Source organism: Tamandua tetradactyla, chromosome 5 (genome assembly GCF_023851605.1).
Source record: "Tamandua tetradactyla isolate mTamTet1 chromosome 5, mTamTet1.pri, whole genome shotgun sequence".
In the NCBI taxonomy this organism is placed as follows: domain Eukaryota; kingdom Metazoa; phylum Chordata; class Mammalia; order Pilosa; family Myrmecophagidae; genus Tamandua; species Tamandua tetradactyla.
Window position 1 is genome coordinate 9,077,402 of NC_135331.1, and position 26,075 is coordinate 9,103,476.

The window sequence follows — 26,075 nt, forward strand, 5'->3', positions numbered from 1 at the left end:
CCACAAAATCCACTCTTTGGGGTTCTCTGGATCAGACTAGGTTTAGGTTGCAGGAATTTCCTTCCCACTGCCTTTCTTTGGCTCTCGGTTATTTCTTTCCCTCGAGGAAAAAGGCCTTTATGACATCACGGCGCAGTCTCCTGGACCGGAATGACATCACTACTGCTGCTCACTGCGTCACCACTGGGCTCCCAGACCTTCCTTCTTCTCTAAGAATCGCCCCTACAGTCCCAAAGACATCTCCTTCCACGGGTGTCCGGCCAGTTACGTCACGTCCGCCAGCCCGCCTGCGCGGCGATGACGTCACGCCCCAGGGCTGGCGTCACGTGCCCCCCCGTCGGGGGCGGGCCTTGAGGGCGGCGCTTCCGGTCGGCGAAGCTTGGCGGCCCGGGCGGCGGCGGCGGCAGCAGCGGCGGTGGAGCGGGGATGGCGGGCGCCGCGGTCGAATCCCGGTTTTCCGGGCTGTCGCTGATGCAGCTCAATGAGCTTCTGGAGGACGAGGGGCAGCTGGCGGAGATGGTGCAGAAGATGGAGGAGGTGAGTCGAGCGGGGGTCCGAGGCGGCGACTGAGGGGAGTGGGGCTCGCGGGACGCGGCCCCGCGCGGCGAGGTTGAGGTGGCCCGAGGCGGAGGCGATTGTGTTGCCCCAAGTTGTGTGGAGAGGGCTGGGGCGGGAAGCGGGGATTTGAGACGGGGTTCGGGAGCTGGTGGTCGCGACTGGTGCTTCGGTGGGAAACGGAGAGCCTGAGACGGGGTCCGGGGTCTGAGGCGACCGAGACTGGGACAGAGGCGGGGCTTGGGGAGCTGATTGCGGGGCTTGAATGGGGTTGGGGAGGGTCTGAGGACCCGGGGCTGGGACTGGAGCGGGCATTAAAAAGCCTAGAATGGGGATTTGGGAGCCGAGAGACTACGACTTGTCTTGGGGGCGAGGAGAGAATTGGCGAGGTGGGGGGCGGGGTGGGGGGCGATTGGAATTGGATTCAGGAGGGGTGGAGGAGGCTGTCGTTGAATCTGATTCCGAGACGGGACGGAGGGCCCAAGGGCTGGGTCTGAGGCAAGGGTTAGGGGTCTTTGTGGAGAAGGTTGGGGATGCAGGGGAACTGAGACAGTTACTGGAATTTTGAGAATGGGGACAGAGGGGATTAGCTGGATATGAGTTTTAGGAGAGGATTGGTGGTTTCAAGACTGTAGCTGAGTCTGGGGGTATAATGTTCTGAGAGGCTCTACAGTGGGGCAAAGGTCTCTGAGTTTGGGAGGTATAAAGCCACCGGTATAGCCACGATAAGGTTTAAAGGGTCCAGGAGCACTAGAGAGGCCCCTCCAGAATGTGACTTCATTGGGAAGTGGTCCTAGCAGACTTGGCTGAGGGGTTCTTTTCTCTAGTCTTGTCGAGGAGCCCGAGGTCAGACTGCAGGATCCCTTTTTCCATTAGTTTCTCTGTTTGGGGATGACGTGGGCACTGAGTTATGGCTTGCGTGGTCGCACATCTCCTAGCCCCATAGGGGTGAAGAAGATTCCTGGAGTTGTTTCTAGGAGATAAAATGGGGATTGGGGGCTAACTGCCACCCCCTCACCTCTTTCATAGCCGTGGGCCTTCCCAGCCTCTGGAAGGCAGGAACCTGCCCCTGTTTCTGGTTATCTTACTCAATACCTTGCGCTGTGGTTTGCTCTCAGGCTTGACTGACTTCACCTTTTCAGATTTTGCCTTGGGCTTTTCCTTCTCTTCCTTCCTTCCCTTTGTCCCAACTCTTTTTGACTTTTCTCTGAAAGTCTGATCCTGTGGGTCTGTTTCTTCCTTAGCCAGGTGGACTCGGGTTGGTCCCACCTCTCCCTGCACATCTACCACTCCTACTCCTTTGTCTCTGATGTCTGAGCCTTCCCACGCCCACAGTGCTGAGCCTCTCACCCAGAAGCCGGGGTGTGTGTGTGTGTGTGTGTGTGTGTGTGTGTGTGTGTGTGTGTGTGTGTGTGTGTGTGTGTGTGTGTGTGTGTGTGTGTGTGTGTGTGTGGTGTGTGTGTGTGTGTGTGTGTGTGTGTGTGTGTTTAGGGGTGGGGGTGGGAGATTTTGGCTTTTTTCCCTGGAGAGGGAGTGCTTAGCACCAAGCCAGCCCCTTTAAGAAGGAGCTTGTATGGAAGCTACACATTCAAAGTCACTGGAAAACCCTCAACAGATCATTGTCCGGAGTCACAGAGAGGCTACTGTAGTAAGATGGTATCAGTCTTTCCATTAATACACCCCTTGTATTCACGGGCTTTGTAAGTTGGCACATAGAAGGTTGCTCTGAGATGCAATTTACCCTATTTATGTCTCTGTGTGGCACTTTCCATTTTGGGGAAGAATAAGTGACAAAATCCATCTTTCTTAACTGAATTGAGAGTTTCATGTCTCTGAAGAAAGAAAATCTTTGCTTAGTTTCCGTGCTTTTCAGTTGCCGGGAGACCTTTTGTTTATTGTCAGCAGGGCATCTTTCCAGTTTAATAATAAAATGATAGATATATTTTCAAATGTATGGCACTGAGTACAAGTTACTTTGCTATGTGTGATTATTCTGTTTAAGTAATGATAGAGTACTATAGTAGTACTGGTGGAGCATAATAGAAATAAACTCTAGTAGAGGGAAGATTGTGCAGAGAATCAAGTTAATTCTCCTGACCCACAGACTGTTGGGGATCGCTTCACTTTTTTCCTGTATCTGAGAACCTGGAGATTGTTATTTAAAGGAAAAGGCAAATTAATCTAGCAGGAGCTTTTTTTTTTTTTTTCGTTTTTCTTTTTGAGTAAAGATGACCTTCATACCTGAGCACTTTACACAAATACCGAAGATTGAACTGCACTTGATTAGACCACATGGCTCAAGTTAAATTACTCAGCGCCAGTTTCTTTTTCAGGATGTAGTGCTTCTAAAACAAGGAAATATAACATGAAGGCCAGAATACCTTAGCCAGGTGGCACACTTGGCCACTAGGGTCCCATGTAGCAAGTCCTGTTGCCTTGCCCTTTGTGGTGGGTTTCTGAAGGAATGGGGTAAGGTGGATAACCAAAAGTTTGGCCAAAGTAGTTTCGCTTGCCTTTTAATGATAATGCGCTGTTTGTTTTTGCGTGGTTGAAGACACAGAAGAAGAAATAATTTTGTGAGCTGTCAACTTTTGAGCAAATGGAATATTTATAGTGTGATGTTAAAGATCAATCAGGTTTGGGGATCATGGAATCCAGGCTGGGCTTGGCTTCTTCCCAGCTGTGTGATTACAGGCAAGTCCCACCACCTCTCAAAGTATTTGTTGGGAAAGGATAATATAATATTGTTTATTTCATGGAACTGATGTGAGAACCAAGTGCTTAAGACAGCACATAGTGTTCAACAAAGAGTAACTACAATTATTATTATTATTATTAGTATTATTATTATTATTTTTTAGTTAAAGGTTAATTTTACTAGTTTCTTCTGTTCTCACTGATATTTATCCAATAGATGAGGGCATTCCAGTAAAAGAAAGGTTTTAGAAATAAAACCTTTCATACACCTCTTACATTGGGGAAAAAAATGTAATTAACTACCAGTTCATTGGTCTTAGTAGAACAGTTTTAACACAATGATGGCACTCAGTGGCCATGGGGAACTAACAGTTAAGAATAACTACAATTATTAATAATGCTTTGTCGTCCTTTATTTTTAGAAAGAGTGCTGGCAATCAGTAGTAACAGACACCCCAATAAGTTAATGGGGTCTTATTTCAAAAATCTTCAGTGAATTTTTATTGGCCATTAGCTTAAGAAACATTTTACCTTTCTGTGGTTAAAATGATTATGTATCTTAGAAGATCTAGGATGAAATAGTAAATGCCTTTCACAGCATAGACTCATTTAACATGAACCTCAGGCTCCCCCTCTTTTTTTTAATTGGCCAAAGGAAGTGTTTTAAATTGTAGAGTAAGGCTTCTTCAAGCCTGAGGGGAAATTTTGTGGTGGCTGGAAAGTGTGGCTAGGTTTTGAAGGCATTCACTGTTAGGTTTAAACACAGCTGTGTATTATGCTTCGGTTACATGGTTGTAATTGTGGTGCGTGTTTTAGCACAGCTCAAGGCATTAGAACAGTGTCTGAGTGGTAGCCATTCTTAGTTCTGTGCTTGTGTGTTTATCTTTTCCTGTTTCTTCTATCCATTGTGCGGTTCTCTAAAAGTAGTATGGCCTTAATGATCTTACACTCTTTCCTTCTGCTGTGGGTTCATTTTTCATGTACAATTTTTAATTTTTATTTAAAGTTAATTTTATATCACAATGGAATGTGACCTCTCTTAATCCATCCACATTGACCCCATTGAACTTGCAGCTGCCTCCTTTAAAAGAACCTCACTTAGGGGATTAGGCAATCAAACCAGCCCTCTTAGATCACTTCTCCAAGTGTGTTTTCTGAGGTAATGCTGATTGATGGATACTAAGTAATGATTCCAGTAAGGATTCAGATTCGGGATGTTTGTTCGATGGCACGTGAAAATGCCTACATATGAAAATGCAGAGGGTCTGAAAGGCAGATTGTTTTGTGGAAAGTAAAGTGCTCTAGTGTGGAGGAAGCTGTTTCCCTAAGGCGTGTTCTGGTGTGATTTGTGTGTGGGGCTGCACTGCTACTGCTGGGATTATAATGGCTCATTGAAATGCACAGACCTTACTTGAAATCCAGAAACTGCTTCTGCATGTCGTCGGAAGCTCAGAATTCTGCTGGCACTTGGTTTTTTTTAGAAGCAAAGATTTAAGTGTTTGCTGCTGGAATTTGTTTCTATCCATGTCGTATCAGCATTATTGTACATGTAAAGGGTTTTACTTTTATGTTTAAGTGGTTTCTCCTATGTGCCTGCCTCTTTAACTTCCGAGTACAAATCACCCTGTATGTCCAGGAATATTTTCTGAATATCAACTTTTATCTCATTTTATATTTTTAAAAGGAGTATTGTGTGGAAAGAAAATGGCTGAGAGCTCTGTGACCTTGTTTAAGTTAAACTTTCCATGCTCCAGGTTTCTCAGATGTGGTCAGAGTAGTGATAAAGCCTGCCTTTGGGTGTTCTTGTGAGGCTAAATGTCACAACAGGTGAAGACAATACCTGGAGAATAAGCGTTCAGTAGGGGCTTTTGCTCCCTTTTCCTAAAAGTTTCAGAATTGGTAAATGGGTTTAGATGAAATTTAATCGCTAATTTTATTTTGTTGCTGTTTACTTCTTTTACATTTATTAAAAGTACATTGGGAAAAAAGTACATTAGAGGCAGTGGCATAGCACAGTGGTTTGAAGTCAGATACCAACAGTGTGACCTTTGGCAAGTACTTAATCTTTCCAATAGCAATTCTGCCTTGGAAATAAAGGGAACGATAACAATAACTTGCTTCACAGAGTTGTTGGGAAGGTTTAGTGAGATAAGTATGTAAGATGCTTAAAATAGCACCTAGCACAAAGTGAACACTCAGTAAATAGTTCTTAGGAGCTATTATTGCTAGAAATTACAAGGAGTAGTATTCTTGTTACCCTTAAGTAAGGCATAATCTTTATATTATAATTTGGAGGCTAAAACAAGTATACCAGCATCTTATAGTACAAGAGAGAGTAATGAGGGCGGGCCACGGTGGCTCAGCAGGCAAGAATGCTTGCCTGCCATGCCAGAGGACCCAGGTTCGATTCCTGGTGCCTGCCCATGTAAAAAAAAAAAAAAAAAAAGAGAGAGAGTAATGAAAAGGCTAGTGTGAATTTTAAATGAAAATGAAGGTCAGAGGAATTGAGGCTAGATTGGGATCCTAGTGTAAGAGAGACTTTTGATAGGTGGGTAAGATTTCAAAAAATATGTCTTACATGCAGTGATACCTACAAAAGGGTATATAGAGTAATAGTATACCCTTACTATACCTGCCACCCAGTTGAGAAAGTAAACACTACCCATCCAGTAGAAAGTTCCCTGTATACTCCACCCTGAGCATGTCCTCCCACCCCCAAGCCTCCTTTTTCCTCAGGGAATTGGGTAGTTATTTCTTTAAGTAAGATTTTGACAGATAAAAATGGGGGATTGGAAAGAAGTGACAGCATGAGCATAGATAAGAACAGAGGCAGGAAGGCGTCGGGCATGTGTTGTAACGAGTGAATTACTGTCTACCTTGCCAGAGCTCATTTGATTATATGTAGGGAAATTGCAAGAAAAAAGGCTGGTGAGGGCAGAGCTCCAGGGTGTGTGCTCCATGGTGGTTAATTTGGTAGCAGTGAGTTTCAGTGATTGTTTGGAGCAGGGAGGCAATATGATCAGAATTGCATTTTTAGGAAGATTAATTTGGCAGCAGAGTATAGGCTGGATTGGCCTGGAGAGATATGGGCAGACCAGATTGGAGGCGGAGACAGTAGTGCAAGTGAGGAAAAATTAGGATTGAGTTAAGGTGCTGGGAAGGAGATACAAGCCACCCTCATTTTTCACCCTTCTGTGACATTTTATGGAGTTCGGTGCCTCCCCCCCCTTGCCATCTGAGGTTCCTCATCAGCTATCCTTCCAAAATGCTCTCCCCACCTCCTCAGTCACAGACCCTTGGTCCTTTAGCCTCTTTGTTCACCTTTTCTGTGGCTCTTTACACCCGTCTTGTAAGCTATTTACTTTCCCTTGTCCCTGACTAGCGCAGGCTCCTAGAGTGTGGCATTCTGGCTTATCTTTGCATAGTTGGCACCTAGCACAGTGCCTGGCACCCAGGATGTGCCTGGTTAGTGCGCAAGTGAGTGAAGATAATTGTGGCTTATAGTGCAAGTGAGTAAGAGAATGAACCAGAAATGAGCCAGAAGGAGGGTTGGTTAGGGTTGGATTGGGAGAGGATTCCACTGAGACAGTATGAGATGGAGTTTGAGGGGTTGGCAGGGCAATTACATGTCCATGTTTGGCATGTCGCACACATTGGAAGCCTGATCCTGGAGCTCAGGAGATCGGTCTGCTTGCCATACAAATTTGGAAGCCAGTCATCTACAAGGGCTTGTTGAAATGGCAGGAAATATAAGAGTTTGAAGGGCCACTGGGATTAATTAATGGTTTTGGAGAGAAGGGAAGAGGTGCCATTGAAGGACAGGGAGAAACCAATCAGGTGACCTTATTCACAGACAAGTTAACATCCTGTTGAAACCATTCTCATTCTTAGTGTTTATAACCATATCAGAAGAGCCAGAAGAGGAGCCCAGGAGTAGGCTGAAGTGTTTGAAGCTCTGAGGCGGTGTGCAGAGTCCAGTGCTCTGGAATTAAGCTGTGCCAGCTTTGTTGCTTATTTATTATGATGTTTGTAGCAGAATGTTGTTATGGGGACTCATGTCAGAATGTCTGTAAGGACAGATATGTCAGTTTACTCTTCACATATGTAATCACAGGCTCTCAGAACATGCTGAGACAAGGGCTGTAGTTGCTCTATTTCCTTTGTCAGCTATGTGGGTTTTCAGAGTTCATCATTCTTTTTTTTTTTTTTTTAACTAATTACCCATTTGCACAAGGACAGAGGAAACTTTATAAGGAAGCCTGGAAGTGGAGAGGTAGATTCAGCTTTGTTATCATTAGGTTACGTTCCAGCTTGTCAAGGAACAGTGTTGAAAGCATTTTTCGTGGGATGGTGAGGACTGTCATTCATTCTATGCAGGAGTTTATGTGAAAATTGGATATTTGAATAACATAATATTTCAAGCAATGTTATAGTTAATGTTTCTTTCAAATCAGTCAGTTTACCAAAAACCTCCATTTTCCTGTGCCTCTGACAAGCATATCTATGGCCCAGTGCTAGTATAGTAGAGGGACTTAGTAGTGCTAATTAACGTTTGCCTCTCACAGCAGCTTTCATTGATATGAACACCGCTGAAGGCAAGGAGTTTATTCATTTACCCAACCTTTATGGCATACCTACCTCTTTGGGGATGTGAACTGCTAAACCACGTAATTTTAATCTTTAGAATTGAACAGATATACATCAGTCTTGTAAATAGTGTACACATGGGACAGTGTAATGTGGAAATGCCCTAGTGGGAGGGATACCCAGCAGGTCTTTGGGGGCTGGGGGAGGTCTGCAGGGAATGTTTCCTGGAAGAGATGGCCTGTGAGCTGTGATTCAAGGATGAGTTCGAGTTAACAGAGAAGGGAACCAAGTATGAGGATGGACATCAAAAACAAAGACACAGAGGGAAACAGCCTGAGGAGTGGTGTGCCCAGGAATATTCTGGGTGGGGATAGAGTGGAGATGAGTCCTGAAAGTTAGACAGGGACCAGATGGCATCACAGGCCCCTCACGGGAGCTGCGGTTGTGGACCCTCTCGGCAGAGAGAACCATTGGAGGAGTTTAAACGGGAGTGCTGTGGGCTTGCTTGCCATTTATATAGATCATTCTGGCTGCTAGGAGAGGATGGACTTCAGGGGTGGGGGAGATAAGACTAGAAAGCAGGAAGATCAGTTAGGAGGCTGTTAGAATACAGCTGAAAGATGATTGGTTAAAAAGATCTTTGGGCCTTTTTGAGGCTGTGCAGTGGACTCAGTGCAGAATACCTTGCTGTTTCAATAGTAATATAGTTGGATATATGATTTCTCTGTCAATGGCATATTTGTAAAAAGCATAGGGAAAAATTAATGGAACCAATAACACCATCAATAAATAAATGACAGAGAAGGAGGAAGCAAAAGCTATAAAAAGCTACTCCCAAATTGGAAAGTCAAGTCATTGCTATAGTGGTTGAGAACACAGAATTTGGGTTGTTAGGAAACTTTGGACAAGTATTTAGCCTTCCTCAATGCCAGTTTCCTCATTTTTAAAATGGGGGCGATGAGTAAGACTGACCCTGTTGAGTTGTTAGGAGAATTAAATAAAATAATGTCTGTAAAGTGCTCAACACAGCTCTTGACAATAGTTAAACGGAAGCTGTTAGTACTGCTAATCAAGTGGTTTGGGGCCATTTAATTTAGGGCAGTCTCCCTGAGTGTTCCTTAGAGTCTTACATTCTGTGGGTGTTAGTGGTTGTTACGTTAAAAAAAGAGTTCATGGTAGTTAAATTTGGGAAACCAGCGAGTTAAATATGAGGTTTTTTTTCTCCTAAATTTGTGGTGAGGCTCTGGAGGGGCCTATGGTAGGCATCATCATCGCAGAACTCTTGGTGGAGAATCTCATGGGCCTGGGTTCCATGGGGCATAGTTTGGCACATACTTGATAAGGGATGAATGTAATGTATCCATCCATAACCCATGGGGGTTGGTGTATCATAAGCAGCACTATAGTTACTTGTATTTATTATGACAGTGCTGCATCATCAGAAAAACCTTCCCTAGTTTCATGTACTCCCATTTAAGAAGGCAGAGAAGTACGTAGTGTTTAAAATTTTTTATCCCAAGTGATTGTACCTTTAAAAAGAATATTTTTAGCGTGTTATATTAGATAAGTTTTGAAAAATATAGAAAATTATAAAGAAGAAAAATATAATCACATGTAATACCACCATCCAGAGATAAACACTAACAAAATATAAGGAGACTTTGTGCCTTTTTTTTTTTTAACTTAAAGTTATACTCTGGACATTTTTTCAATCAGATTTTTCTTATTAGACATCATTTTTAACAACTGTATAATATTTTTATTATATCAATCATGATTTATGTAACCATTCCCTTACTGGATATTTAGGTGATATTTTTGCTATCATAAATTATGTTGTGATTAACATTTTTGAACATAAATCTGTTAAGATGACCATCATTTAACTTTTTTTGGAAAATGGGTTAATTTTCCGTTCTGAGGCAGTTACTTAGTAGACCATCTAAATTCCCTCTGTCAGGTATAATTGCATAGTTTATTGTTATGGACTTTAAGTAGATAATCTTAGTAATTCTCTTTTGACTAATCCCATGATTAGAATAGCATTTCTCATTTATACTGAATGGAAGAACTGAGTGATTTAAGTCATGTGAGAGCAAATTTTATCTATTGATAAAACGTCTTGAATCAGATGTTGGAAAGTTTATATCATGAGGTACTTTAAATGTAAAAGCAAAATTGCTGAAGGATGTAGTCCTCATAAACATAAATCCAGCAAGATCCATCTGGATAGGCATTTTCTTATTTACACCTTTTGTAAAGACTAGTTTGGAAAATTCTAGAACTTCTATTTCTTGTCAGTTGTGGTTAAAAGGAAATAGTAAAGGGGGGAAAAAACCCTAAGCTTTCACAAATGAATGCCTTGGTTGTTGGTCCTGGCTAGAAATCATCCTTTCTGTTTGCTTGGGCTATTAAGAAAATTGGAGTTTAGAAATTGTCTGTGTGTGCTTTTTTTCGGGATTTAAAAGTTACAGTAGAAGCTTTTAACTGACCTCTCTCCATGTAACTGATGAGTTCCCTCCATCAAATCCAGTAACTGAGGCCCTCCCTCTCACCAGTGTCATAACTGGTATGTCTGGGCATTTCTGCTCCTGCCACTGGAGTTGTGTGCTTACCCAGGGTCAAATGGGTGTGTGCCCAGACCTCTTTATTTCTATCTTATTTATTATAGTAATTTATAAACTTTGGCTGTATAATTTATGTAATTTTATTAAATGCTACAGAAAACAGGTGAACCATGAGTGTGAACGGTGAAAGAGTTGTTTGTATATAAACTGTAAGCTGAGTTAATATAAGGTGTGATTCACTAGAAAAAAAATTGCTGGTAATTGTGGACTAGATTGGGGGGAAATTGAAGAATTCTTGAAGGATTCTGTTCTCATATTGCTTGATCATTGTCTTTAAATTCTTGGTGCACATGAAAGGATGTGGTCTATGTGAACAAAAAAAACCTTTTGGAACTTCAGTTTGTGAACCTGTTCTCCCAAAACACCTCTGCCTTCAATAAAACAAAGACAAACGTATATCTTTAAAGTAAAATGTTTAGGAAGAGAGTGTGTGTGTGTGTGTGTAATTTTTAAATGATTTTTGCTTTAACCAGACTTCTTACTTAGCCAGCAGCTAACTGGTTCTTATTATGTGGGGTTAGAGGATTTCTAAATGGATACCCTGGCGTCACCTGCTAAGATTCTGCTTCCGAAGGTCTATAGGGGGCCAAGCCTGAGAACCCCTTGCCTCTAGGAGATGAGCTTCTCAGGCAGTTCATGGTGTGGACAGTTTGGGCATTCCATCCCGTCTTCTGATCCACATGCCTGCCCCCCTCCACCCAGAGTCTGCCGTTACTGTAAGGCCAGTGATCCCAAGAAAGTATCATCTTCATAGCCTGTGACAGCTGTCAAAGCCATTCACACCTGTTATTATATTACTTCATTATTATTACCATTATCCAAGTAATTTAAAGTCCAAGAGGTAGGGAGATAGATCTTGTTTTTTTCCCTCTGATATTAGGAAATAAATCTTCTAGAAAAACAAACGTAACACAAAAACCCTTGCATGCTGTGCCTGCCAGAGCTAGACAACTGTCAAAGTGTGTGTCCCTGAGACACACTTTGTTCGTCTCTGGAACTATTTTCGTTGTCTTCAAACCTAACTTTTTGCCTTTCTGTGGTTACTTTCCCTTAAAGTGAACAACATACTAATTTTTAGGATGCAAACCAGTTCCATATGGAAGAGATTGTTTCGTTTTTTTATTTTAAATGCCTACTACTTTCTGAGGAAAACAAGTTTAATTTCATCTGGAAGGATTTTGACATCATCAGTTGAAATTAGCAATCTTTATTAATTTAATAGTGGAAAATAATATATTCTGCTGTTTGTCCAGTGGGTTGTTTTCGTGGAACATTTGATAAATAGCTGGTAAATTCCCTTTCACAATAATCTGTAGCCTTGGAGATGGTTCCACACAAACCACAGGATTGTTGTATTTTAGAACATTTTCAAAATGTTTTGCACAGTTCTTTAAGTGTAGTTAAAGAAGATCTTTAATTTTGACCTAAACATGTTAAACAATCCAACTTTGCAACTGCTAAATTTTCTTCAGTAAAACTCAAAGAAGATGTGAATTGAATTGCTCCTCATTAGGTTGTGTTTACAGCACGCCTCTGGGATGCTGTAAGGTTGGATGACAGGCTTCTGTCATGGGAGATGATGGTGACGATAGTTCATTGTTGGCAGAATGGAAGATGAACGTTTTGCTGAATGGAAGAAGAATTCGGACTGTCAAATAAATTAACCTATCTTTTTTTTTGACCCGACGGCTGCCCCGGTAGCAGCCGACCAGGACTGAGAGCGCCAGCGCTCTAAATAAACTAACCTTTAATAAAGCCCAAACTCCAGTTGCATGTTACTTTGGTGAAATCTACCCTGAAATTAATTGTTGCATTATACCATGTTTGGTAAAATAAAAGGAAATTAGATTAACCTGGCAGGATGCATGTCAACCTTTATCCCACTAATCCGTAAATCTGCTACATTTAAAGTCGTAGTGCAACCTGAACTTTCTACTAGTAGAAAAGTACAAAAAGCTAAGATTTGTTTCATTCTTCATCTTTGTGTTACAGATACTTAAAATAACTTTGAATTTATGTTTTTCTGTTGTAAAATATATATAACAGAATTTGCTATTTTAACTCTTTTTAATTGTACAGTTCAGCGGCATCAGTTACATTCACAGTGTTGTACGACCATCACCACTATCTTATTTCCAAAATTTGTTGCCCCAAACAGAAAGTGTACCTGTTAGGCAGTACCCTCTATGTGCCCTTTCCCCACTGTCCTTGACCACCTCTAATCTACTTTCTTTCGCTATTCTATTTATCTAATTTGCCTGTTCTACATATTTCATATAAATGCAATCATGTAATATTTTCAATTTAATTTTATCTGGACAGGAAAATACCTAAATCCAAATTAATTTCTGCCCCAAAAAAACCATTGTTCCTTAGAGAATAGCCAGGCCAGCCAGGTCTTAGGCGAAGAATGCACAGGAGAGCCTGGGACATCTTGTTTACAAAGAGTAAGGAAGCTGTCAGAGATCTCTGGGGTTAGGCCAATTTAAAGACTATTCAACTTGAAGAGCCAGCTTGAAGGCTCTCCCACTGGCTGAGGTGGATCTTTTGAGCATTAGAAAGAATAATGACTGCAGCTGATTGAAACATACCATAAATAAAAATCCATGACTTAATAGGCAGACCCAAAAAAGCTTACTGTTCATTTCTGGAGGTTGCTAGAGTACCAGTTATTACCCCATAAGTTGATTTTAGAAAAGAGAGAGAGAAAGAGAAAGAATCAGCATTTATCCTGCTTTAGGGAAAATTCAAACCCAACACATACAGAAGATATGATATTAAAGAAGTGTTGCTCATTTTATCAAGTGTGATTATGGCATCTGAGTTAGGCTTTAAAAGTTTGTATCTGTTAGAGATGCATACTAAAGTTTTTAAGGGTGAAATGATATGATGCTTGAGATTTGTTTAAAATACCTTTAAAAAAAAATATGGGGTATAGAAGAAACGAGATTGGCAAATTATATTAATTCTTGAACCTAGGAGAGGGTGTACAGGAGTGCATTGTATCACCCTCTCTAGTTTTGCTTTATGTTTGAAAATAGCTTCAGTAAAATGTGAAAGATCTAAGCAGAATTAAATTTAGGTGATTATTGGAACTTGTGAGTAGAGAACTGATAGACTGGTGAATTTCCATCTGATTCTGTGGCATGGTCACGTAGAAGACACACTTGGAGCCGGAACATCGTAGCACTTAATGTCATGGCTCTTGAGTTAATTATTGGTAGTGTGACTTTGGCAGGTCATTTAACCTCCTTAAGATCTTATTTCCTTCCTTCTGAGTAAAATGGGGACAATATTTGTCTCACTCTTATGGAGAGGATTAACTGAGATGATGCACAAAGAGAAGGTGGCACAATGCTGAGCACACAGTAAGTGCTCAATAAGCGTTAAGTAAATACTGTTGAGGCAGCTAAGGTGCTGATAAGAGTGAACCTTTCAGATCATCACCAGTAATTTACCTCGTTTAAATCTTTACATTCACATCTATTTTGATTTTTTCTTTCTTCTCTTTTGAACATTTTATTCAAAGAGGAAGTGCTTATGTCCAGGGCTGTGGGTCATGCCCTGTGGTGCAGAGGGAATGGCACCCCCTGGAGTTAACACTGCACAACTCACAAGCGCTTGGGCACCTGGGTGCGTCCTCACCAACTCTGATGGTCCACAGGGATGGACTTCCTGCTGGTTGTGTCCCCAGGGCCTGGTACACAGGACGTGCATTCAAGGGGCTTCTTGAAAAGATGAGTGAACCACTCCCTTGTGGTCATTATGAGCTGTCTTTGAGGGACTGAAGTGTATGAGTGACTTTTAAAATACATGGATACATTATAGTGGACTCAGGGCTGTCATGATGATAACATGACACTCACGTTCTGATATTCTTTGTAAGTGGAAAGAAAGAGCTGAATTTTCAGCTGACAGGGGAGGAATTGAGTACAGCCAGTCATGTCTAATGTACCCACATGGGTGCTGTGGGTCTGATGTTTTTCCATGGTGATGGATAATTTTGATTCAGGGCACTCACTGCTGTAATTTAAAATCCCCCCCCTCATGCTTCACTGCCAAACCATTATCATTGCTGTGGTAAACTAGGGTACAAATAGTTTCCCAGTCAACATTCTGGCTGTTTTTAGTAAGTATTAATCTGTGATGTTACTGTTTAAAAATTTATTTTAAAAAGCTGCTCTTCAGAACATTTAGCAGGGTTTTAACCATAACTCACAGGTTAGGCCCGAGAAGCCCTGGTAACAGGATTCCTACAGATTGAATTGAGTAAATAGCAGTGTGCCTGTGTTGGGCTGGGTACTGTGCTAGATTCCGAGTGTGGGGAAATCAGTAAGACATGGTTCTGCTCTTAAGGGACTCAATTTCTCATCACGTGGGTAGGTGTGAGCACAAATATCATTTCATTGGGAAAACCTTTCCAGTTATATCAATTAGGGTTCTGGCAAGATTCAGAGAGAGGGCACACAGTTGGGGAAGTTTGAAAGGAGTTTGGAAAAGGGACTCTGTCCATGGCTGGGAGCTGGTGTAGAGAATACCGAGGGATGGAGCATGGAGCTGAGAGCCCAGAGAGAGAGAGAGCTGCCCAGCTGCTGGGGAGGAGTCAGGTCTTGGAGGGAGGGAGGAAGGAAAGCGGGACCTGGCCAACCTACAGCCACCCCACAGTTAGGGACCCCCCCCTCCCTGGCACCCATTTCACTCTGCTCCCTTCCTTTCTCCTCATTGCTGAATCTACCTGGAGCCAAAGGGCATGGGAGCTCAGTGATAGAGTCAGTATAGATCAGCCACTCAGCCCCTGAGGGAGAGCAGGATGGAGAGCGGATCTCAGGGCAGATAGAAGATGTATTATATATTTTATACCAAATTAGTTTCCTAGGGTGGTTGTAACAAATTTACCACAAACTGGGTGGCTTAAAACAACAGAAATTTATTCTGTCAGGGTTCTGGAGGCCAGAATTCAGAAATCGAGGTGTCATGAAATCAAATCAGGGTTGGCAGGGCCAACCCCAGTAGGCTCTAGGGGAGAATCTGTTGCCTCTTCTAGCTGCTGGCGATTGCGGGCTGCCTTGGTTTATGGCCTCATCACTCTGTTCTCCTCCTGTGTCTTCATATGGGCCACCTCCTCTGCATCTGTCTTCTCTTCTAAAGACACTTGTTGGATTTAGGGCATACTCAGATAGTACAAGATGATTTCCGCATCTTAAGATCCTTAATTACATTTGCAAAGACCATTTTTCCAAATATAGTCACTTTCACGTTTTGGTGCCTAGGCAGAGATTGTTTTGGGGGCCACCTTTCAGCCCACTAGAAGCACCATGTCACTCCCAGGACACAGTGACACAATGAATGTCATTGTGTGGGTCTTGGTTTAATCTGTCATCTTGAGTAGACGGCACCGCTGTTCCATGGGGGCAGGAATGCCATCTTTCTTTTCACTCTTGTGTCTCTGTTGCCTGCCCTACACAGAGCCATGGTGCCTGGGCCTATGTCTGGGAGTGGAATTGCTGGGTCTGGGGGAATGGGTAGAGTTGCAAAGGCTGAGGTTTGGGGCAGGAGGGCACTCCAGGTGGAGGAGCCAGCTTGAACAAAATCATGGAGGAAGAGCTGTTTTACCTACCAGACTTTGGTCTTCTGCTTATTGTCTTAATAGAGTGATTACTTGTTAAATACAAATTTGATTGTCTAGTAATTAGGCTTTCTTAGAATAGTGGTAGGGTGAGAGGGGATATGTTTTTTATTTGCCCAAATTTTGAGTGTTTGCTGAATTTTGATCATTTAAAGGATTTGTAAATATATTAAGAATTTTCATTCATTTGTTCAAATTCTTTTATGTAAGTAAAAAAAAATCATTTACTTTATTGTGATAAGGATTGTATTGCAGTGCAAAGAGGGAGCATTTTTCCATAAAAGTCAAGATTCAGCTTGGGAATGTTGACAGATTTTTCTGCCTTAGCATTTAGGAAGGCACAATTATAATTACAGACGAAAGAGCTAGAGAGTCTGGCCAGCCAGAATCAGAACTGCACATGGTAGCAGTGTCTGGTTTTGGAGAACATTGTCTGGAAATCCAAACCCTTGATCCATTACCTGCCGTGTTTCCTGTCCCTTGTGCCCTCTCATTTGTCACTGTTCATATAACACACCTGTGTCATCACGGGGGTGGCGGTGGGGGGTTCATATCCATTTTCTTTTTACCAACTTTGTTTTCTGCTACACTATCCCAAACAAAATGAATTAATCCCTGTGTATGGGAGGTAGAGCGTGCACTGTGAGAGTGCTCCGTGACTTACTGCAGTGCACGCCTTCCAAAAAATAAGGGAATCTCCGTCTTGCCGTGTGGGCAAGTTTGATACCATATATACACACACCAGTAAGATGCTTTCTTCCTTTTTTTTAAAAAATGAACAGCTTATTTCTCTAGAACATCTGCCCTTCTGGTTTTACTAATATCTAGAACAGATTTTAAAAATATTTTTTCTGTAAAGTTATACATGCTTGTTAACAATGAGCCAAGCACTATATAGAAATAGAGAGGAAAGAAAAAAAAAGTTATCCCATTCAGAGATTGCTGCTGTTAACTTTAGGTGAACATTCTTCCAGGCATCTCTCAGCCTTGTGGACAAATAGATGGGCAGAAATAAATTTTAAAATGGGATCCTGCTATAAATGCTACTATCATGAATTTAATTTTTCTTTGCTTGTAAGAAGAAAAGAAACTGAAGTGAAACAAGATATATTGTTGACATTTATGAAAGTGTTTCTTTGCTACAAGAGAGATTATTTCCTGAAAAGATTTCCCTAGGGTGAAGAGAAAGGATCATGAAAAATATCAAGAAACTGGAGTCACTGTTTCCACTTGTCCGTATCCCTCCCATAAAGATGAGGACATTAGCAACTTTTTGTTACTTTTTTTATTTGAATCCTTCCTAAAATCCGGTAGTTCTCTTTATGCGTTCTCAGATTTACTGAACAGATGTGAGCAGAGATACTGAGGCTTGAGTCCTTCTGAGAGGAGGTGGGAGGTCTGGCTGCCTGTCGCTTGGAGCAGCTGTTCCCTGGGCCTTGCCAAGGGCTGAGCACTGTCCCCATAGTGCAGGCGCCTGGAAGATGGCTCTGTGCAGAGCTTACGTTGCTCTGCAAATGACAGAACAAGGCCGGCATTGCCTTCCCATTTCCTCACCTGGAACGATCCAGGTTCTATTCCCAAAGGAAAGGAATATTGAGGAGGAAAGAGTCTTTTTCTATATCTAATGCAGTAGTTTAAAAATCAGATGTTTCAAATTGATCATATTTATCAAATGTTTAAAGAAAAGGAACTCCTCCCCACCTTCAGTATATAAGGCCTGGCCCTGTTGGCAGGGCCCTCTCAGGCTCTTGTCTGCCCAGAGGGTGCTGGAGGTATGCTCTGGGTGCCTACTTAGATTTGACTGAGGTTGACTTATGCAGAAACATCCTAAAACCCAAAGGATGTATACAATTATAGCCAGTTTCACAGGCCCTGATAAGAGTTCTGTTTGGCCTCTCTTGCTGGCTGGTGACCATGGCTTTGCTTTTATGTGACCTGTAGAAATGAATTTCCTTTTGATTATAGCCCATGCTTCCTTGTTTTCCTCTCTTCCAGGACTTTCTAATATGTCAGATCAGGTGATTTCAACTTTACTTATCTTATGTCCTATGAGAATGAAGTTTATTTGTAGAACGAACTTAAGTAAAATTATAGAGCAATGGTTTCCAGCCTTAACTGTGTATATTGGTATCATGGGGGGGAGGCGGGGGTTGTCTTTGAAAAAAATGCTGATGCCTGGATCCCACTTCTAGAGATTTGGGGTTGGTCTGGGCATTGAGGTTGTTAAAAGACTCCCCCCATAGCTTAGGTAATCCCAGTTTACAGCCAAATTTGAGAATCACTGCTGCAAAGTAATATTTAACAGCATGCTGGAATTATGTGCTAGTGTTTATGCTTTTCTGGTGTCACCTTCGGAGACCTGCACTTACTGTGCAGCCTTTGATTAGGACTTTTTGGGAAATTCCACTTTTAGAATTACCCTTAGATCCAGTGTGAGATCCCTATACACGTTCAATCTCAAATGACTGTTTTTAGGGGGGCCCGTCTCCTACATCAGGGACTTGGAGCACTTATTGCTTGACAAACAGCTCATGTTTTTTACTCCACATTTTGTTACCCACCTTATTTGCCAGACTCTTGGCTTTTTTTTTTTTTTGGTGGTGGTGGTGGTTGTTTTCAGCATCTATTTGGTGTGGGCATGGTAGGTGCTTAGCATACAAAGGACAAGATACCGCATTATGTGGTTTATTTTCAGTGGGAGACAGTGAGCAAGAAGACAAATATATTTAATTACCACTGATTGTAACTAGTGCTATGAAGGAAATTAATGTTGAGATAGAGGATGATGTACCTTTAGGAGTCGGGGAGGCTGCACTGAGGATGTGATATTTAAGGCTTGAATCTGACCATGACCAGGACCCAGAGGGAAGCAAACCAGCGAGTGAAGGCCTGTGGGTGGGAAGGGCTTTTTTGTTCTCAGAACTGACCTGGAAGGGGCCATTGGTGACCAGGTCACACAAGGCCTCCTAGGTCAGGTGTGCAGCTGGGTTTGATTCTCAGGGAGACTTTTAGGCTGACTCTGAGTTGAGCTGTTGGAGGATAGGAGCTGTCTTGCTCCTCCGTGTTCCCTGTGCCTGACTCAGGGCCTGGCAAATAGTTGTTGGTTGGTAAATGTATACTGAAGGAAAAATTAATTGAAGTCAGAATAATAGTGCCAAGAGCATTAGCCTCTGGAGCAGGAGGTGGCAACACATCCCTCCCTTCCTCATCTAACAGGAGAGACCAATGGGAGGTGAAAATCTGAGCTGCAGTTTGTTTATAATTACACTTTTAATTTTGAGAGATTGTAGATTCACATGCAATTTTAAAAAATAGTACAAGTGATACAGGGAGAGCCCATGTACTCTTCATCCGCTTCCCCCAGTGGTAGTGCAATATCACAGCCATATCAGTACTGACGTGGGTGTCACGATAAGAGAACTTTTCTGTCACCACAAGGATGTTACCTTTTTATAGCCACCCCCAGTCTGCACCCTTGACCCCTGACCACCAGGGTGTTCTCCAGCTCTATAATTTTGCCATTTCAAGAACATTGTATAAATGGAATCATAGAGTATACAGACCTTTGGGATCGGGTTTTTTTATTCAGCGTAATCCCCTTGAGGGTCATCCTGGTGGTTTTGCACAACAGCCACCCATTCCTTCTTTTTGCTACCTAGTATTCCGTGGTATGGATGCAGTGGGTTTATCTAACCATTCCTTCACCCATTGAAGGACATCTGGGCTAGCTTCTGGTTTTGGGCTATTGCAAAACTGTAGTTGCTACAGACATTCATGTGCTGTTTCTTTCTTTTTGTGAGAACATAACCTTCAGTTCTCTAGGATCAGTGCCCACTAGTACATTTTGCTGGGTTGAATGGTAGTTGCAGGTTTAGTTTTATGAGAAATTATTTTCCAGAGGGTCTGTGCAGTAGTTGCTTTGTTCTTCTAAGTGGCTTAAAAATGGAAGGAAAGACTTCTGCAGGACCTTGGTGTCTAAAGCAAACGGAAGTAGAGCTGCTCTGGTTGATGGGGAGGCAGGTGACCCTTGCAGAAAAGGAAGCCCTGGGTTGTGGTGGTGGGGAAGCCCCACTTACTGGGGCTCTTCAGAGGCCTCCTGAAAACCTGCTGTACCTAGGAGCCCAGTTTGAACTAGGTCGTCACAGCCCCAAGGTTCTCCTTGGTTACTAAAAGCATTAGAAAGAGGCAACAATATTCCCTCTGCTCTGATTTTGGGGACATTCCAGATTTTATTTTATAACATTGATCTAGAGGTTTGATTTCCACTTTAATTTAAATCCCTTCACTTACAAGCTAATCCGTGTGTGTGTGTGTGTGTGTGTGTGTGTGTGTACACTGGGAGAATGCAAGAGCCATAAATGAGCCTGGGGGAGGGGTGGAGAGCAGGGGCAAACAGTCAGGAACTACACTAAAACTAGCAGAGGAAGGAAATAGCACTAAAATAGACTGGGTGGAGGTGGTAGAAATATTATGGGGAAAATGAGATACCTGGGGTGGGGCTGAAGAAGAACTCCTGAAAGACAAGTTAACAGATACTGAATAAGGAGTTGTAAATCGCTGAAACTTCAAATCCTGAGTGAGGTTGCTCCAGGTAAGCTGTGGTAGAAGTAGACTGCAAGTAAGTGAAAAGGGGAACCAGCAGTAAGGATGGGTTTGTAGCTTTTTGTTTTTGTCTGTAAACAGAGTTTTGGCTAACCTTTGTTAGACGCTTCCTTACTTTTTTCTCAGTCCTTCCATTTTCTCCCTTGCACCCCTTGGCTCTTCCCTAAGGTCTGGGCAGGTGGGCTTCTCTACTTTACCAGTTTGTCCTGTCTGGCAAGGAAAAGAGGGAAACCCCTACTGGGCAAAAGAGCCACACACACATTCCTCTCCCTGCTTTGTGTCAGCTTCTCTGATGGACTGAGAGGCAGAGGCTGAGAACGAGAAGACTTGGGTCTCTCCTTTAGACCCAGAACAGCTTGAAGTGGGCTTGGGGAGAGAAGAGAAGCAGGGTCACTGTAAGCGGAATTAATTCCCAGGGTCTTTCAAGCTTTCTTCTTTGATCTCTGAGCCTGTGATTATTAAACCTGAATTGATATGATGCCAAGTGTGTCTCCCTCTGATAAAGTGATTCTTTGACTTCCTCTGAGGCAGCCGAAACTTGCTTTATAAAAAAAATCTAACCCTAAATCTTTCCAGCTGTTTACTGTTGCAAGAACAATGGTAGTAGTAAAGAATTCAAGTCACAGTGCAGCTATTGAAATCAAAGCTTTGGATGGAATCATGGGACAAAGCCAGTCCTGAAAACCCATTGCGAAGGGAGTCGGCCTCACTCTTTAAGAAGTGAGGGCAGTGTCAGAACTTTCAAGAAATCAGTGACCTAGAGCTGGGGTCGGGAGCATTTCCTTCCATACATGGTACCAGCCTGGAAACCCAGACACTGGCGCAGATGTGATGGGCTCCTGGGGGTGGGGCAGAAGAGACTCGGGGGACTTGCCCACTAACTAATATGCTTTTCGTTTTCATTCTGTGTGTTTTTTGCAGACACAGAACCTTCAGCTGAACAAAGAAATGACACTTGCCAGCAACCGGAGCCTGGCAGAAGGAAATCTTTTGTACCAGCCACAGCTGGACACTCGGAAAGCCAGCTTGACCCAGAAATACCAGGAGCTACAGGTTCTCTTTGAAGCCTATCAGATAAAGAAGACCAAATTAGGTAACTTTCTTAAAGGTAATCTTTCTAAAAGAATAAAGAGTTGGAGGAAGGACACATTTTCAAGCTGTTGCTTTACCTGGAAAGAAATACATGGAAGAATTTCAGGTTAACACAGTGATGTATTGTAATGAAATTACAGTGTCTCACCAATTTGGAAAAGAGACTTAACCATTTTTTTTTTTAATTGAATCTTGTTGAAGGTTCCAGGTACTTTTAAGAGCAGTCGGGTTGAAATCCTCACCTCTAGTGAGATTCACTGTGATGCTCAGCACTGGTAGCTGAAACCCCTTCCATTTGCTCCACAGCTTCAGTAAAAAACTTACACACCCAAGTAGATGCTAAAAGCAAAAAGACTGGCAATACCAAATGTTGGTGAGGACAAGGAGCTATTTTACTTTGCTGGATAGGAATGTTAAGTCAGCAACGCAACCTTGGGACGATTGACAGAATGTACTAAGAGTAAATATCTAGATACTGTGATTCAGCACTTCCACTCTGGTGTGTCTGCCCCACAGAAATGGATGTTTATGTCTAACCGAGATATGCACCAGAATGTTCGTTGTAGCTTTATTTGCATAGCTACAGAATGGTGGGAAAATAAACAGTGATATTTACACAAAGGCACATGGCACAGCACTGGAAGAAATGAACTCCTGGTCTTTGTGGCAACATGCTGACTTCCCGAGACAGTGTTGAGTGAAATCATATGTGTGATTCCATTATGGGTATATGAAGTTCACGTTCAAAACAAGGGAGATGAGGTCAGCATTGCAGCTACCTTTGGGAGGGGAAATTGTTGGGCATGATAGAACTTTCTGGAATATTGTATATGTAATAGTGACTATTTGGGTTTATACACATGTAAAAATTTGAGTCATAGATTTAAGATTTAAACACTCAATATTAAATTATGTCAGTAAAGATAAGTGGAATAGCATAATTACAATGAAACTTGCACGTATTCAAAGAGCCCACTCTGCAGAGCAGATGGTGGCCCTGGGTGCTTCGGACATGTGGTCATTCCTCTTGTTGTTTTTTAAAGCCTTTATGTTTTAGCTTCCTGGAAGATCAGTTCTCAGCAGGTGTGACTCTCCTGTTGCCTTTTCAGTTAAATCTGTTCTTTGAGAGGGAGATGGGAAGAAGTCTGGAGGGACATGTGTCTTTGAAGGGCTGGGATATCTGAAGGCCATGCTGGGACGTCCGCCTCACCTCATCATACCTCTTGTCTCTTCCAGATAAACAGTCCAGCAGTGCTTCTTTGGAGACCCTTTTAGCACTTCTTCAAGCAGAAGGGGCCAAGATTGAGGAAGACACGGAGGTAAGGCGTTGACGTGTGGCCACTTGTCGCCTGGGGCTTTGGTCACCCTAGGCAGGGGCAGTACGTGGCACCTCCAGGCAGCCTTTACACGAGTCTGGGAAGGATGGTTTCCAGGCGCAGCAGCAGGTTGCGCTCATCCCATGCAAGGGCGTCCACATTGCACTGCTGAGTTAGGGCAGGGCCTGTGGGTGCTGTGGCTCAGTTACCATCTGTTCTGAGTCAGGTGGTAGTCACAGAGCTGTTTGGAGCAGCTAGCTCGGCACTACAGGCTTGAGCCTGCTGTGCAACAAGGAAATGAGTCAGTGTCTGACGTGGCTCTCATTTGAATTGAGTCGGGGCTGGCCATCTGGCCAGGGTGAGTCTGCGTTGGTCTGTTGAACAACTAGGCTTTGACGGCCCTGATGTCCACAAGCAGGTTTCTCTCTTGGCTGTAATCCGCCCAGAGCAACGTCTGTGAGGATGGAGCTCTCCAAGGTGGATGGCAGGTGGGATAATGCAAGCCTGGTTTAGAGCCCCCGCTGAAGTTAACCTGAGCCACAGAAGACTGGTAGTGTGAACAGCAGAGGGTGGCTACTAGGAGAAAGCGCGATGGTGGGATATTGCTTTTCTTGCTGCTGGCATTTTTGGCACCCACCACCTTGGCGTTTTCTTTCCTAATGGCTGACCCATTGTCCTTGTGATCAAGTGTCTCTTGCTTCTTTCAGAACATGGCAGAGAAGTTTCTTGATGGAGAACTTCCTCTAGACTCCTTCATTGATGTCTACCAGAATAAACGGAAACTGGCCCACATGCGAAGAGTTAAAATTGAGAAACTTCAGGAGATGGTGCTAAAGGGGCAGAGACTTCCGCAGGCTCCAGCCCAGCTGCCGCTCAAGGTGCCCGAGCCATCACCTGCTGCTGCCCTGCTCTACCCTGCTCCCGAGGCCAGTGGGCTCCCTTCAGTTGCACCTCGGCGTGTTCCTCCTCCCCCACCCCCAGTGCCTGTAGGACGGTTAGCCACTCCATTTACAGCCGCCATGGGCCCAGGGCAGGCCCTGCCGTATCCTGGATTGCAGTGCCCACCTCTACCACCTCGTGTGGGCCTTCCCCCCCAGCAGGGCTTCTCTGCACAGTTTGTGTCACCGTACCCACCAGCTGTCCCTCAGAGGCCCCCTCCCCGGCTGCCTCCACACCAGCCAGGTTTCATCCTCCAGTGAGCAGGACTTGGGCCTTCCTGGGACTCTTGCTTCGGTCTGTGTCTTGCCAGGGTTTGCACACATGGGAGGCTGCACAGGCAGGCTGTATGGCTGAGGGCTCCGGTTCCCTGGACCAAATGATCCATTTGGTTTTAGACTTGTAGATCAGTAGCAGTAGAAATCCAGGGTTTGTGCGCCGGGGCAGCCTCCTGTGCCCAGCAGGCACAGCTGGGATCTCAGGCCTTGAGCTGGTTTGCATTTGTGGTATCATTTCTAGATATTGTAGTATTGGAACTCCGGAGTTCAAAAGATGACCCCCCTCCCCTTATTTAAGCATGGTTAATTATAGCTGTTTCATTTTCAAAAGATAGTTCTATGTAAGGCACAGTCAGCACTGGCCAGCTGAGAGGTACCACCCTCCAGCTGGGCCACAGTGTGGCAGTGGCATGCAGGGATCCGTTGTGAGGCATCATCACAATCACCATCACCATCTCCTCTCCTAAACCTGGCTACTTGTCATATGCTTCCAAGCCACCAAGCACAGTTTGCACTTGGCCACGTGCCATACCCAGAGGCCGGGGGAGGGGAAGAATGTGAGCTAGACTTTGCACAGCAAACTCTTGTCCTAGCTCCTCCTCCCAGAGCTGGTCCCTGAGATTCCCCAAATATTTTTACTACTTGTATAATTTTCCTGTTTTATATTGGTGAAAAAAACTTTTTGACACAAGACCATTCAGGGAAACTTTATAAAAAAAAAATGCAACTATAGTTTTGACAGATTGAAATGCAGATGATGTAAATGCTGTTTCCTTTCTTGCAAGCAGTGCATGGTGACACCTTTAGGTGCCCATGCTGTGCCTTAGCATCACCTGGTGCTGGGACTGATGCTAGCAAGGGACTCAAGGGCTGGCAGACTGCCATCGCCAGCCCGGCTGGCTCTGCCTTCCCCAAGGGGCTGGCAGACGGCCATTGTTTCGTCTTAGGGGGAAGCAAACTCACCCTCAGACCAGGATTCTCAGCCACTGTCTTCAGGTTCTGCATGGCCACAGGGGTGGGCTGGGAGGGTCTGAGAAGTATTCAGTGTAGAAAGTGTGTGCGCTTTAGCAGCACACATAGGTGAGCCCTGTGGGACTGTGTCCACAATGCGTCCATGATGCCTTGTCAGCTGAATTCCTGGTACCTGGCTGCAGCAATCGCATACCTGTTACAAAGGGCCATGTGCTCACTGGTGGAGTTTCAGGCTCTACCTTTGCCTCCTTTACTCAGCCAGGGTCTGACCTGGGACCACCTGCCCAACTGGCTGCTGCCTGGGGAAGACAGAACTGGGGCAGAGCTAAAATGTAGCCTGTCCAAGGTGCCATAGGCAAGACCATCAACCTTTGTCCTCAATTATCCTGTAATTCTGCTCGTGGACTTGAACTCTACTGTAACTGTATTTTTTTAAATGGGGTGATTCACCGCCATGCCAATCAGGAGGGCTGGCCATGTTTGGTGAATCTTGAGCACAGTGCCACTCCTTCCTCGGATACCTCTGCAGCCAACCCATTGGAGGCCAGAGCCTGGCAGCGGGGCCAGCATCCAAAGTGGAAGCTTGTTGGCCCCTCACCATCTCTTTCCACGGCCATGCCTGGAGCTGTGGTTCTAAAGCTGTAGGACCCTTTTTAATAAATAAAGAATTAATAATAATCCTGTCATGTACTTACCTGGGATGGTTGTCATGTGTTCAGTTCTAGAGCATCAGTGGTCAGAGTTCCAGCAGTGAAACTGATGAGTCTCTTCTTGAAGTTAAAAATAA

At 43.6% G+C, this 26,075-nt stretch overlaps 1 protein-coding gene across 2 annotated transcripts; it reads left to right on the plus strand.

Annotated features, from left to right (window-relative positions):
* Positions 1 to 25,978, plus strand: VPS37B (VPS37B subunit of ESCRT-I). 2 transcript variants are annotated; one of them, XM_077159703.1, is made up of 4 exons: positions 1 to 537; positions 21,616 to 21,787; positions 23,023 to 23,105; positions 23,810 to 25,978. In XM_077159703.1, the coding sequence occupies exons 1-4, from the start codon at positions 427 to 429 to the stop codon at positions 24,299 to 24,301; spliced, it is 858 nt and encodes a 285-aa protein (XP_077015818.1). In that variant the 5' UTR covers positions 1 to 426; the 3' UTR covers positions 24,302 to 25,978. The 2 variants fall into 2 exon arrangements, with proteins under 2 accessions (XP_077015818.1, XP_077015819.1); XM_077159704.1 differs by lacking the exon at positions 1 to 537 and adding an exon at positions 18,680 to 20,683.
* The last annotated feature ends 97 nt before the right edge of the window (positions 25,979 to 26,075 follow it).